The 14,677-nt window shown below is 39.8% G+C and overlaps 1 protein-coding gene across 2 annotated transcripts in view; it reads left to right on the top strand.

Annotated features, from left to right (window-relative positions):
• Positions 1–14,677, top strand: part of RIC8B (RIC8 guanine nucleotide exchange factor B) — a 65,329-nt gene that overhangs the window by 15,586 nt on the left and 35,066 nt on the right. Inside the window, exons 3-4 of one of the 2 annotated variants that reach the window (XM_054032824.1) lie at positions 4,836–5,444; positions 11,401–11,495. In XM_054032824.1, coding sequence (XP_053888799.1) covers positions 4,836–5,444; positions 11,401–11,495 — 704 coding nt within the window. The remainder of the gene's footprint in view (positions 1–4,835; positions 5,445–11,400; positions 11,496–14,677) is intronic. The other variant, XM_054032833.1, reaches the window with a different exon arrangement.

Raw genomic sequence — 14,677 nt, 5'->3', positions numbered from 1 at the left:
ATTCTGCGACTCTGCAGCCACAGAATTTGCTGTGAACGCTAGCCACTGTTACAAAATTGTGCTCTAGAATCTAAGCTTTCATGTATCGTTTTTGACAGTGTTATGAAAATAACTTGCACTGAAAAGAAACCAATGCAGTACTGACATCTTGAGAATACTCTGAGCTTGAAATAGTACATGTAAAGAGCATACCCTTTCTCACTCAGCCCAATAGTTGCTTCGCTCCAAAATCTAATGCCATAAAATGCTGATCATTTTAGCAGAAATAGCCAGCTATTCCACTTATCCAGCAATCCCAAACAACCTTGCTCGGTGTTGAAATCCCTAGCTGTCTCCTAGTTGATTGCCAGAAACTCTTAACTTCTTTCTTTGACACATTCTATAATCCATTGTGCATGGTCAATGCAAAACTGGGGGGGCATATATAGAATGAGGGCTACTGTACTTATTTCACTGTTCATCTTTATTTTTAATTCACTAGCCTGTCCCCCACCGCACCCCCTTTAAATTTATTTTTTATGGGACCTAGTTTTGCATCTGTTTTATGTGTGGAGCTCCTATTGACCTCATTAACATTCTGCCCTCTGAGCAGCTGCTAAAGTAGATTGTATTAAATAAATTAAAACTTGCCCATCTCATCAACCCCCTACTGAGAGCTTAATTAAAATCAACTGAGAATTTAAAACTATGAAAAACCTTGGTTAGAAGACACAATGAACTTCAGAGACTTAAGCCAGCCCAGGAGAAGGCAGAATGACTTGCCAGTTACCATGTATTCAAGTGACTGGGAACATCATGTGCTCTGGCACATAATCTTATTCTCTGAGGCCAAAGATGCGGGTGCTGCCAGTGCTCTCATACTATAAAGCACATGAAACTTCATAGCAAACCTGTGATGTGACTGATTTCCTCACCATCACTGCTCTCCCCCTCCCCTTTCCAAAAAACAATGTGGACCATGATTTAACTATTTGAGGCCTTTTTAAAATGGACATTTTCTAAAAAAAACAAAGCCATATAACTGTGTAGAATTGTTAAGAATATTTTTTTAAAGCAGGTGGATGTTCCATCACCCTCCCAAGTCAAATTCTCTCCCTCCACAATACTGCATTAAAATCATAAAGCTTTAAGATTGAGCCAATATCAATTTAGCTTTAAAGCAGAAGACCTGACCCTTGAGGTTACTGATAATCTAGATTACAAATTCAACAAAGGCATATGGGTAGGTTTGAGTTTGGGAGTTTTTCACACAACCTACCAGGACCCTAAACTGCATTCCTTGGGCACTCTGAACTCCCATTGAAATTGGTGGACTTTAGGGTGTGCAAAAGAATGCAGGATCAGTCCCAACTGCATTGCTTATAAGAGGCAAGATAAGTGAAGATGGTTTAAAAACACACTACTTAAGGGTCACATTCAATTACTACTTTTTTTGCTGGATTGTCCTGCATTTTTGATACTCTGCGCTCTGGTACAGGAAAATAGGATCAGCATGCAGTTCAGAGTGAGGTAGTTGTAGAGGCAAATTATTTTCTTTAATCTCGCATTAAAGTAGAATAATATATAGATGTGTGTATTTGAAAAGGGTGCTTCTATATGCTTTAGGCCCCTTTGACATAACTCAAAAATGCAAGTACATCAAATATAAGAGAACCTAGCAAACTTTGGAAGTAGATACTTATTTTTAGCAAAACTTTTGCTGTTCACCCTTAAATTCCAGTTAGTTCCTATAACAGCGAACCATCCATAGTCACACTGTTCTACGCAATAGGCTAGTTGTGTTCAGCTACTGGTTTGTATATTGCAGTAATGGAAAGTATATTTTTCAAGTTCCTGATATTATCCAAATGGAAAGAGTGATTCACTAAGGGGAACAACAAAAAAGCCCGATCCCCATGTGGCTCATTACGTTTTTTTGTTCTCAGCATGATTGTACACTAGCTACAACAAATCAAACTGAGTTTGCATAGATCAGAAAACGCCAGTAGTGAGGGGCAAGTTGGAGAGGGAACGCATTGAATGGATCAGCAGCATGGCTGGGAGATGTGCTAAAGCAGAGCTAGTGGAGCCTAGCTGATGTGTGGGGAGTGGGCTAGCAGGCTTGGTATTCAAATTGTGCGACATAATATGTACAACTGCCTAAATAACTACTAACATATTTTTCCTATTTGAAAAACTAGGAAATTCAATGGCAAACTGATAATGCAGAGATAAGGTTGCTAGAAGTCTCTCCTTGCAGAACATTGAGTTGAGCAAAGCTCAAATTTCTGAAAGCCTGGAAATGCACAGTTAAGGTTGTCCATGCAACCTTAACTCTGCCATCTTTCAGCAATGCCCCAATATGTCCTGTTAACACCCAGACACTTGCTCTGCCAGCCCCACAGTTGCTGAAATTGCTGTTCACCTCTTTTTACAGCCCATTTATTCTCATCCATGGGATTCCATCTACCACTATTAAAGAACAAAAGGGGGGGGGGAAATTGCCCACACTTGGTTATCTCAGAGACCACCTCTCCTACAACACTGTTTCACAGTGGCAGTTTGGATCAGTAAGCAGTTTTTCTGCCACTGTGGATTACAGTACTGTGTCAGCAGAGACAGAGGTTTCTTGACTGAATCACTCTAGCAGAAAAAGGGTCAATTTATTCTGTTCCTGCTATTAGCAAGTTTCTGTTTGTAGTCCCCAGTGCTGCCCACTCTTGCTTGTCTGGATTAGTTATCAAAATCTAGCAGATTTAGTAACTGCTGCTTCCGATTTATAAGCAAAGATAATTATACAGAAAACTTTTTAATTACATTAAAATATTTGTGAAAAGTCAGTTGAGCTGTAGAGGTTGATTTGACCATTACTTCCAAACTATAATAATTTTTGTTAAAAACTTGAAGGGTGAGATCTTCAAAGGCTTCAGCATTGCCCAGCTTTTCCCACTGAAGTCAGAGAGTTTTATCACTAACCGCAGTGAAAGCAGTTAGGCCTATGTTGAGTGCTTTTGAAAATCCCACTCTTAAGCTTCCTTTTTCATATGTCTTGCTGATTACAGGATATTTCATAGACATGGTTTAACAATACTGTGTTTCAGAGAGACTGGAATTCTGTGTTTTAGTGACTGTCTATTTTAGTGTACATGATGTAAATATAACCCCATCTGTGCTGATCAAAAATGATTTCCAGATAAACTTTTAGAGGCAAAGAATGCAGCAACCTGGTAGGTCTTTAAACCAAAACGTTCCAAGTGTACTAAGTAGCTAGGTGTGACAGTCAATAACTAACTCGTCTCACATTTTGATTATAATATCATATGCTTTCCTGTTTAACATCTTGGTGTATTACACAGCATTGTACCACAGTTTGACCTGCCTAGTTTAGTTGAATAATACATTGTTTCAACATGACTCTTCATTCTCTTAATCATTACTGTAACGAAACTCCCTCTAGCGTGTCCAGTGGAACTTTCATCTCTAGCTCTCGGTCTGGGTGACGAGCATTTATTTTAGTGCTGAAAAATCCAATTCCTGCAACATTTCCTTAAGTAGGAAACTGTTACAGTATATTAGTATTCATAAGAAACTGAGAAGTGTGTGTGTACATGGCATATAGTTCTGGTCATAAATTGATTCATACTGCACCAGTGGATGTCACTAAGAACTACCCAGAAAAGTGACTACACTGTTGCACTAGTAACTAACGTACTTCAAGGGACAAGAAGCAGAGGAAGATTTAAAGGTCAAAAACCAAAGGATCTGGGTGGTATAGGATGCAGTAAAGTTTTTATTGCCACTTATATGGGAAGACTTTCATAACTAGACTCGTGACTCTGCCACCCATGAGTAATGTTGTCATCCTGAATATGTGGCAATAAAAAAATTATGGAGCCCTGTTCCGTCATGCAGTCTCTTCTATTCTGTCTTTCCTCTCTCTTGGTTGATTTGTCTGAGTTTTAGTTTGTAGAAAATAATCAGAATAGTGTGTTCAAATCTTTCTGTAATTGAAATGTTATTTTTCTGATCTTTTGATTCTTAAATCACTTGTATTTTTCTAAACAGCAATGCAAATTAACTGCCTGTAACATAAGTATAGCATTCTATCTTTTGATCACGGGACAATCTTTGAGTCTCTTGATCAGGATGGCCTGTCACTATGTTTTGCAGGTATTATTGAAACTCTCCTAGCTATGACTGCGTATTCGTTACCTTAAGTTACTAAAAGTCTACATTTCACTCTCTCGTCTTGCTAGTTTTAATATGCCCTCTTTTGTCTGTTAGCATACAGACTATTAAATACCAGTTTGAGTTTCCCTCAACTTTGACTCTGACTGGGTCATTAAATCTCAAATAAGGGAAGTGTATGCACATGAAGAACCATTTAGCTACAAGCTTAGCAGGAGAGGTATGTACTATATTCCAAATATTTAAGACTACTAAAACAGCATGATTTCTTTTTTTAAACTAAAAATATAATGGTCTATTATAAGGATCTCTCTGCTTCCATAAAAGTAACCAAAGTCTTGCTGTGACACAATAGGATTAACGTATAGAACCAAGGTATTGGTGAAACTGGCAGCTTGTTTGTGACTAGGAGATGTGCTGTCATCTCTAGCTGTATCCATTTATTTTGGTTTTATGTATAAGAAAAACCTTTAATGATATTCTCTGAATGTTTTTGTAGTAGTTCATATTTTGAAAAGCTAATAATTACCTAGATAAAATAAGACTAAAAACAAGTTCCTTGAAGAAAGTGGCTGAAGTTTTATGATTTGATTGATGATAATAGCAAGACTTTGCTTTCAAAATTACAATGATTAAAATTTTGAGGGTTTTTTTGTATGTGTCCACAGAAACTGTGTGAAGGAATCTTAAACATCCTTGAAAAAGACATAAAAACATCATATCAAGTTGCCTGTCTCGAAGCCCTTCGGATTCTCTCCAGAGATAAGAAGGTTTTAGTGCCTGTGACAACAAAGGAAAACATGCAGATCCTGATGAGGCTGGCAAAGCTAGACATGACAGAAGATTCTTTGGAGGATGTGTCCAATTTCCCTGTGATAGTGGAAGCTTTAAAATGCCTCTGTAACATAGTTTTTAATAGTGCCATTGCACAAAAACTCAGTTTGGAACTGAACCTTGCAGCTATGCTTTGCAATCTACTGAAAAAATGCAAGGACCAACAGTTTGTTGATGACATTAAATGTTTTGATTTGCGCCTTCTCTTCCTCCTGTCACTTCTGCACACAGATATTAGGTCACAGTTGCATCATGAGCTACAAGGGTTGCAGGTTTTGACTCAAGCCTTGGAAAGTTCATTTAGCATAAGATGGACAGACAAGTACAAAGCTGCTGAAGAGCATGATGGATCTCCTTTATCGCTGCAAGAAACGGATTGTGCCATTGAGGCACTCAAAGCTCTCTTTAATGTGACACTCGACAGTTGGAATGTCCACAGTGAGGTACGGTCTGAGTTGAAATTCTTTGATTGGACTTATTTTGTCTGCAAGAACCACAGCCACCACATAGTTACATTGGAGAAGCAGTTGCCCAGTCATCAGAGCAGGACATTCCCTTGTTTAGGATAGTACTTAAAAGTTAAGCATATGCTTAAGTGCCTGTCTGAACTAGGACCTCAAAAAGGTGATGAATCCTTAATGTTAGGAAAAAGCTTTGAGGTCCTCAGAGGAAAGTAGCTATACAGTTGGGGTTGGATGGTTGGTATAATACAATTTTATTTTTTTTTAAGTTTTTAAATATAAACTCAAATATGCAGTTGAATGTCTAATGAGACTGAGGCTGGATGAGAGCTTGAGGTTTCCAAAGGGAAATAAGCACTAGTTAAGCACATTAAAATACATATTGTTGGTTAGGATAACTTTTTTCTTTAAATGTGTGTTCAGATGAACATCTCTCTGGATTATAGCCAGCAATTGTTAGGGCTGTGGAACAATGACTTGATTGTTTTTCTCTGGGCACAATTACAAACAGAGCACCTTTTTTTAAGAACAAGTAATTCTGTTTGTTTGAGGGAAAGAGGTGTGCTTTTTTCCTAAGGATGTTAAATGATGATGAGAAGCAATACATGCACCTTGTTGGTGTAATTTTTAAATAGGATTTACCTTTTCTTTTGATGAATATCAAACCAGTTGCCTTGAGAGAGCCTACGGCACCTGGAATATGACACATCAGCCTTCCTTGTCCTCCCCTCTTTTTTGTTGTTGACCCCACTCGTATCACAGCCTAAAATTATATTGTAAGCTCTTTGGAATCAAGCACTGTAAATATGATTACAACTGCTAAGGTATTTACACTATAGTAATTTTGCCAGTATAGTTAAACCTCTAAACAAATGTCTTATTTATAAGCAGAGATTCTTTTGTGTAAGATCAGTGTGTTAGACTAATCTGCAGAAAGGTTAACGATCCTAAGAACGTGAGAGCTTGGATTTAATTACTCACCCGGGAATGTGGGACTTGAAGAGTTTTGAAATTAACAATTCAGTTAAAAATTTCCCAAAATTGAGGCCCTGAAGAAAAATTTAAATCCCCAAATAGAAAAGTTTAGGTTTAAATGTCACAGTAGATAGTGTAGTCTTCATACTGCTGGATAAGCCAGAAGAAAGCAAGGGACTTCTATCTTGCTTTTGCTTTTGACTTAACCTCAATACTTAAACAGAAGGTCTCTATCTTGACCGGAGAAGATGCCTTACCTTTGCCTAGACAAACAATAGCATTAAATGTGTGTGCTCAGTGGTGGAAAATATGACCTCCTAAGTAAGTGTGTGTGTGTACATAAATGTATGGATTGAAAAAAGTTGGGTGAAAAGAAATGACTTTATTTCCCTCAGACAGAATTACTTGGTCAGAAAATCAAAAGTTTTAAACTGTAGGCTCAAGCCATGTTATGTTTTTACTTCATGGGTAGCAACTCCTTCTTCTAAAACCCAAGTCTTGATGCTGATAAATTCTACTTTTCCATCTAAGGGTTTCCAGTAGCATTAGATGAAGGTTCTGTCTCCTGACCAAGGGACTGCAGAGGGAAGAGTGGCTATGTAACATGCTTTGCTTACTGCACATAAAGCAACTACCTCTCATGGCCCTGGGCTCCTTGCTTAAAAATATCTAAAACATTCAGGCTTAATGTGAGGTGTCATCTAAGACCTGATCATACTGGAACTGGTTGACTTGGAGGGAACTGCAGCTGTCACAAAATGGGGATGTCTATTATAATTTTGATCATCAGATCTTTCAATATATTTTCAAGACGGGATAGACCACGTACTCCTGGGTCTTGCCCATCTTAAAATATAGAGCAGAATTCACTGGAGCTATAGTTTGCCCCGATAAGATCAATTTGTAGCCTTAAGCATTTTTCCCCATCCAATGTTTGTTGGTTTTCAAAATAGCCTAAAATAATAGTGTAATAATTAAAAAAAAAAAATAATAGGCAGCAAGTTGGGCTTCCCATGTTTTTTGAAAAGGGAGTAGCCCTTCACTGTTTTCTTTCTTGAGAACATAAAGATTGAAGTTTAATATGGTATCTCTTAGCAGTCACAGTGCACTAATGTCTGTTCCTGTATCTTTTTAGCTAGGCAGTCTGTAATTAGGGACTTATCGCGTGAAAAGTAGTCTTAGTTCTGATCTAGTCCACTGAACTAAGCTCTTAGAAACTGTTCGTTGCTTGAATTTTCCAACATGAGCCCAATTGATAGTCTACAGGACTTTGAGAAGTCTGTTGCAATATCAAGTGAAACCATGGTCTGGCTGAACTATAGGGAAGAATCAGCAGTTAGCTGTCTTGCCAACTCTTGGTTATTTTGTTTTCATTTTCTGACACCTGAAAGGAAGGGTCTGAGTACAGATACTGTGGACTTCTCAAGAAGGTTGAGACTGCATCTTTCCCAATGCTTTCTTGCACTGAAACCTCAAAAACGATGGAGTTTTGTGTGAGTGGGAATTGGCAGTCTCAGCAATGGCATTTCCTACTGATTCAGTTGGGGAATATCTTTAGAAAAGTGGAGGTTTCATCTCAGAACTTTGCCCCTGGATGAGCCAAACAAGCCAGTCTGAACTGAAGAAACAGCTTGTGCAGAGGGAGCATAATGAGGAAAGGGAAGTACTGTTGCGTAGGGTCACTCTATTTTATATCACACGAGTGTTGGATCTCTTCTAGGCTTAGAAATTTTATTTTGTGTTTTGAGATAAAGCTTTTATGGTAACTTACTTGCTAAAGGTTTCCAAAGTCAAATAGCACTTCAGTAAAAACTATTCTCTCTAGTTCTAAACCATTCCCAAAAGAATCCTTGTTAGGCAAAGTGTTGTTTAACATCCCTTTTAATGATCTGGAAGAAGAGATAAACAATACACTAAGTGTGCTGGAGATGCAGAATTAGGAGATGTTGCAAACATCAGGCAGGATGGAAAAATATAAAGGGATCTAAAGAGTTTATTCCTATGAGCACAAAATGAGATTCAACCTGGAAAAACCCCTATCTGAAACACCAGTATTCAATGGCAGGAGAGAATTTCAAAGTAGCAATGCCAAAATAGAGTTGATAGTGAGTATCAACTTGAAGGAGGTGGTGGTGGTGGTCCAACATTTATATTACAGTAGCACCCCAGGGCCCAATCAGAATTGGATCCCATTGTGTTAGGTGCTGTACAAACACTTAAAGAGACATTCACTGACAACAGGAACTAACAGTCAAAAAGAAAATAGACATAGGTAAGGGTACAGGGGTAACACATACAACTAAATGATTGTGGTGGTTATTGGCACACTTTAATTATGTATTTTCTTGCTGCTGTTTAGGGCTTTTTTGGGAGGGACGAGTGGGGGAGGTCATTTTTAAATAAAATAGGGCAAAGATAAGGTGAGTGGGAATGGAAAAAGTAGACAAGTTAAATAAGGGAGAGGAAAAGGACTGAAGGGGAAAGGGAGAGTAAGGAGGAATATGGAGGATAGCAGATTGAGATGTTTAAAAAGACCAAGGGAAGGGGAATAGGGGTGGGAGGAGTTTGGCTGTTTTGTCCCAGTTAAACTGAGGAATGTATGTAGTCCAAACTTTCAAAAGCAGAGTCAGTGACATTTCTGCCCAGGAGTCATGAAGGAATGTTGCTGCCACTGTCCCAGATTACAACAAGGGACAAATCTCTGACACCAAGGGCTGGCTCCTCTTCTGGGAATTTTAGCTTTGCCTCCCTTTCCAGCTATGTGGGCTTCCAGGGGGAATAGATCTAGTGCCCCCAGAATGAGATTTCCCTCTTTCCCCTTCCCCCCCAAACCTGCAGTGAGAAACAGGAGTGTAAAAAATGGCAGTGACATTCTGGATAGCTTACAGAGAAGTGACACTTCACGGAATGAGGAGGGCTAAGGGTAATATAACATACCAAAATTTGGTGGTAAATGGCAGGGAAAGGGAGAAGATAGTTGAGGTATAAATTGGAGTTGAAATTGAGCAAAGGATGACTTAGTCTGAATATCAAGATAAATTTCCTAATTATGAAATCTATTGGACTGGAAGGGCTAGATGCACAAAAGGACTTGTGTGCCTAACTAACACTTTAGGCACCTAAATTGTAGAATCAAGCTCCAGTGAGATTTACAAAACCCCTACTCTGCTGCTGCCAAACCATGTAGGCACCTAAACTTCCTCTGTTCCTACATTTTTACTATAAATATTCCTTATGCCTATGTTTTTTGTGTTTGAGCATGCTCAGTGTAGCCCCATGCTGGGCATCCAGACATAGGTATATCTCCATATATTTATTTATCTCATGGAACAGGAAGGGACTCTGAAAGGTCATTGAGTCCAGCCCCCTGCCTTCACTAGCAGGACCAAGTACTGATTTTGCCCCAGATCCCTAAGTGGCCCCCTCAAGGATTGAACTCTCAACCCTGGGTTTAGCAGGCCAGTGCTCAAACCACTGAGCTATCCCACTCTCTCCCCTCCCCCCCCAACCCTAGTGCAATTTGGGCCCTGCATGCATTCCTTTGTCTAACTTGCCTGTGGGGCCTGATCCAGTATGCGTGTTCAGAGCTCACCTCTCAGATTGCCCCCTCTAGATGAGTTTACACAAAACAGCTGGGGGAGGAGGACCTTCATCCTAACTTTTAGCCCGGTGGCCTAAATGTAGGAGTCCCCAGGCTCAAGTTCCCCCTCCACCTGAGGAGGAAAAGGGATTTGAACAGGGATCTGCCACTTCTCAGGTGAGTGCCCTAACCACTGGGCAATGGGATAGTCTGATGTGGGGTCCCTTATTCTCTCTCTCCTGCTGAAACTGTTCCACTGTATATAAATATTAGTCATTGGATCCTGGATCTCCCACTGTCCAAGTGAGTTCTCGAACCACTATACTACAAAGTCATTCTAGTGCTTGTTCTCTCTCCAGCCCAATGACGCTTTCATTATTTATCCACAATACAACAGCTTCAACACCAGAGACTGAGGGCAGGTCTTCACTACGGGGGGGGGGGGGGGGGGGTCGATTTAAGATACGCAAATTCAGCTACGCAAATAGCGTAGCTGAATTCGACGTATCGCAGCCGACTTACCCCGCTGTAGGGACGGCGGCAAAATCAACCTCTGCGGCTTCCCGTCGACGGCGCTTACTCCCACCTCCGCTGGTGGAATAAGAGCGTCGATTCGGGGGATCGATTGTTGCATCCCAACGGGACGTGATAAATCGATCCCCGAGAGGTCGATTTCTACCCGCCGATTCAGGCGGGTAGTGTAGACCTAGCCTGAGAGAGCCCCACCTCAGAATATCTCCCCCTCAGGAGAAGGGGGGGATTAGAGTCACCAGTCTCCCACATCCCAACTGAGTACCCTGACTGTTGAGGGAGATTCTCCTCCTCCCCTCAGTTTCTTGCAAAAATGGCATACATTCCTATGCTAAGAGTAGAGTGACTTTTTTATAACTGCCAGCCCTGCAAAGGGAGGAACCTTCCTGCAACCTGGACTTAGAGCCAACCTCCTTAAATGGGGCAAGGGCTTAGGACAAATCCCTTGCCTTGATATCTCCCATTGGATAACTTAAGTGGAAAGCCTCCCCACGTAGTGGCTTTTGTGAATCCCATTCTGAGGCATCTGTCTGTCCCCATTCATTCTATATGGAGGCTAGGTGCCTAACTCAAGCTTCGTGAATCCCAGTGATTTTTTTTTTAAAGGTGCATAAAGTTTGTGAATCTAGCCCAAATAATCTCCCAGAGGCAATAATGGATCAAGAGTAACTTAAAACTAGACTGCACCAAGCATTCAAATGAACTCTGAAAGAGCAATCCTTTATTGGTAGGAAATAGATTATATGATCTAATGGGTGTTTTCCATCTTTAATTTTTATTATTCTAGTGACCTGAAACCCTCATTTGCAATCGTCAAAATGAAAAATATCTTCATAATTTATATTTATATAGAATGAATCTCATCAGTTTCGTTATATGGCTGCCATCCTTCGCCACTGCTTATTAACCGTGGGCCCTACTGAAGACAAAACTGAAGAATTGCACAGGTTGGTAGAATTAACAGAACCAATATATTTTTTTTTAGTTGGAGCACTAAATATTTTTCTTTAGATATTAGCAGATCAAAATAATGTCCACTGTCCAAAAAATATATAAAAAGTAATCCCTGAACTGCATAACCCTTATTAAGGCTGTTGAGAGAATACACTGAAATGTAAAACTGTACTTGTGCAAATATTGGGGATAAAATTATTTACAGGAATTCTAGCTGCAGCACTCCTTGAAGTTATCTTTAACTGTAATTGTCTCCGATAAATATCCGTAGAGAAATATTGTGTATAATTTCTGCAACTTCAACGCACTAATCTGGAACTGTTCAGTTGGTGTTTTAAGTCACCATTAGCCCAGCATTTCTATACTGGCATACTAGCGGTGCAAGTGTCATTTACATGTATAATTTCTAATTTGCCAAAAGGTGAATCAGTTGCAATAAATTCATGCTGTTGGATCTGTGCTCCTGCATATGACTGGGTTTGGAATAGTTAAAATTCTAAATTGCCTTCCCACTGTCCTACTTATTATTTATGTATAAATGTCATTAAGCTGCCTTAGTTATCAGGTCATCTTCCTGTGCTATTTGGGGAATCTGCAGCTTCCTCGAATGTTGCTTTTGATCTTGTAAGGAATTTGTTCTATAAAGTGGTGGTTTTCTTTTCTTTCACCAAATTCTCTTGAACTGTTTGCAGCTTAAGCACACACAAAAATCAAATTTATTTTGATAAGGGTCCCACTCTTGTGCATTTAGAATTTATAGTTTTTTATTTGGGATATTTATTTTTTATTTTAGTCTGGATGTCTGTTAAATTGAGAAAAAGACACACATGAGCCTAGTAGATACAAACACTGCGCCCAAGTTGTCTAATGACAGACACTAGTGTTGCCTATTTCAACTTGGAAAGGCTATAGTTTTAGCTACAAAATCTTCTGAGGATGTTGCTTTGAGCCAACAGTTCTCAGAAGAATGCTATAGGTTTCACCCCCTTACTGCTGTCAGTAAATTTGACTGAAACTTATCAAAAGCTACAGGGTTAGTGGAGTTACTTGCTGGGAATCTACATCTTGCATCAGAGCTGCGCTCAATTGGTGCAGATTAGTCTGGGACTATTTAAGGCATATCTGCAATAAGGCCTAAGTACCATGTAATTAAAGATAGTGCTGTGTGTGCGTGCCCTAAAGGGCAGTATTCTCCCTCTCCCTTGTTTTCATTTTTTGCTCTCCTCTTCACCTGAAGTGTGTGGGGGTGGGAGAGGAGGAAATTAGTGGATTGTTGGGAGCTACTACTACTGGAGGAAGGCATTATTAAAGAGATGGGTCTTTGCATTTAGACCAGTGCATTGGTAGGGGCAGGTTCTGTCTGATCTCTTCTGGTAAATTATTCCACAGCAGGGGCAAGCCCATTTTTGAAAATGCTCTGCTTCCTACACCCAGGAGTCTCTGGCCAATCTACCTGTAGCACCCCCATAAAGCATAGCTATCTTGGACTGTTGCTGTCTTGCTTTGTTGTAAATGGATAGCTACTGTATAATGTACTTTGGTCCCAGCCTGCTAAGTGCTTTGTAGATCCAAACTGACGTGAAATTGAATCTGAAATAGACAAGCAGCCATGGAGTGAGCAGAGTATTAGAGAGATTTAGTCACATCTACCTTTGTCAGTTAGCAGGCACGCTACTGGTGGACCTGGCACATGGCTTAGTGGTCTATACTCCCCTCTGGGTACACCACAACATGTCAGGAGCTCCTCCAGCTTCCAGACTAGGTTCCCCATATCATCTGACAGACCAAGCATGTGGCTGCAGTAGCTTATCCCCGTCTCTCTGAGATAACAGCCTTCTTCTGTTGCCAGTTAATGTAGCTAGTCCTGTAGCTTAAGTGATAGAAAATTGTACTGTAGTACTGACCAAATCTTGCTGATTATGCGTGATGAGGGGAGGAGGTGATTGTTAACAGTTGTGTATATAATAGCATTTGTCTTGGGGGGGGGGGGGGGGGAGGACACCTCCACAACCTAGGAAATTGCATACAAAAAACCTGTTAAAAGAACATTATTTAGGTTGCAAAGCCAGGCACTAGAAAGTCTGGAAATACCACACTTAAGACTGCCTGCAGGACATCAGTTCTTTCCCCTTGTACATATGCATTATGATGCAGTCTTTATATGATTACATGCTGCTTCTGCCATCTCATTCAGTGCACAGACTGGGACACACAAGGGGACAAAATTAAGACTTCATAAGAAACCATGAATGTGGCATTTCCTAACTCAAATGTTTGTCTAATATAACTTCTTTGTATGTAATAAGGCAATTTTTGAATGGGGTGACTTTAGCCCAGGGGGATTCCCCTTATAAACCTCTGGGGGCTTGAATACTCCATTAGTCCCCTATGGGTGTAGTTGTAAGTAAACACAAATGTTACTTTCCAGATCTGTGTGTGTGTGTGTTACTCCTCTTTAACTTCTGATAGCACTGCTGAGCCAGTTTAGGTATAAAAAAAGTATGAGCTGGATTATTTTCAGGTTTATGTTTCAGCAACAGAACTCTGAACTACAGTAAACTCTAATTGTAGAATCTTTATTGCTGGAGATGAGGCACAAACCAGACAGAATACAGCTTGACTTTTAGAATCCAGATTTCAGATGGAGTCTGAAGGGCTGGCAGTTACAAAAAAGTATCTCTTTACTTGAAAATTGAGCACATTTTGTATGGCGTCTTTGAGGCACAAACATTTTTATAGTCACTTTTCAGAGTATAAACAACACTTTCAACTGAGAGTCCCACTTTTCAACAGTGGTTATTTTTAAAAGGATGTGTAAATCCCACATTTGGATGCTTAGATCAGTACCTACTGTCGGCATGTAAGTTTGAATCTTACACCTCTAAATGCTGTTTTTTAGTGTCCAAATGCAGGACTTGAACAGTCTGTTAAGGAGCCCTTGAGCTCAAAATAAACTTATTTTATACTAACATCAAATGTTGGATGCATGCCCTGAAATATGGTTTGATTTGCTCCCTCATCATAAGCGCTAACTACAATTTGATTTTTTTTATTTTTTACCAATAAGTGAAAGTTTTTCTGTAGACAATACCTTAACTAACTTAGAACCTATATTGTTGTTGCTATTAGTGCAATTCTGTAATATCGTTGCTTAACACTTGAATATGAGAAGCTT

The sequence above is a fragment of the Malaclemys terrapin genome, chromosome 1 (genome assembly GCF_027887155.1).
Source record: "Malaclemys terrapin pileata isolate rMalTer1 chromosome 1, rMalTer1.hap1, whole genome shotgun sequence".
NCBI lineage: Eukaryota > Metazoa > Chordata > Testudines > Emydidae > Malaclemys > Malaclemys terrapin.
The sequence above is the reverse complement of the archived record's forward strand: the minus strand, read 5'-3'. Positions and strand labels throughout refer to the sequence as shown.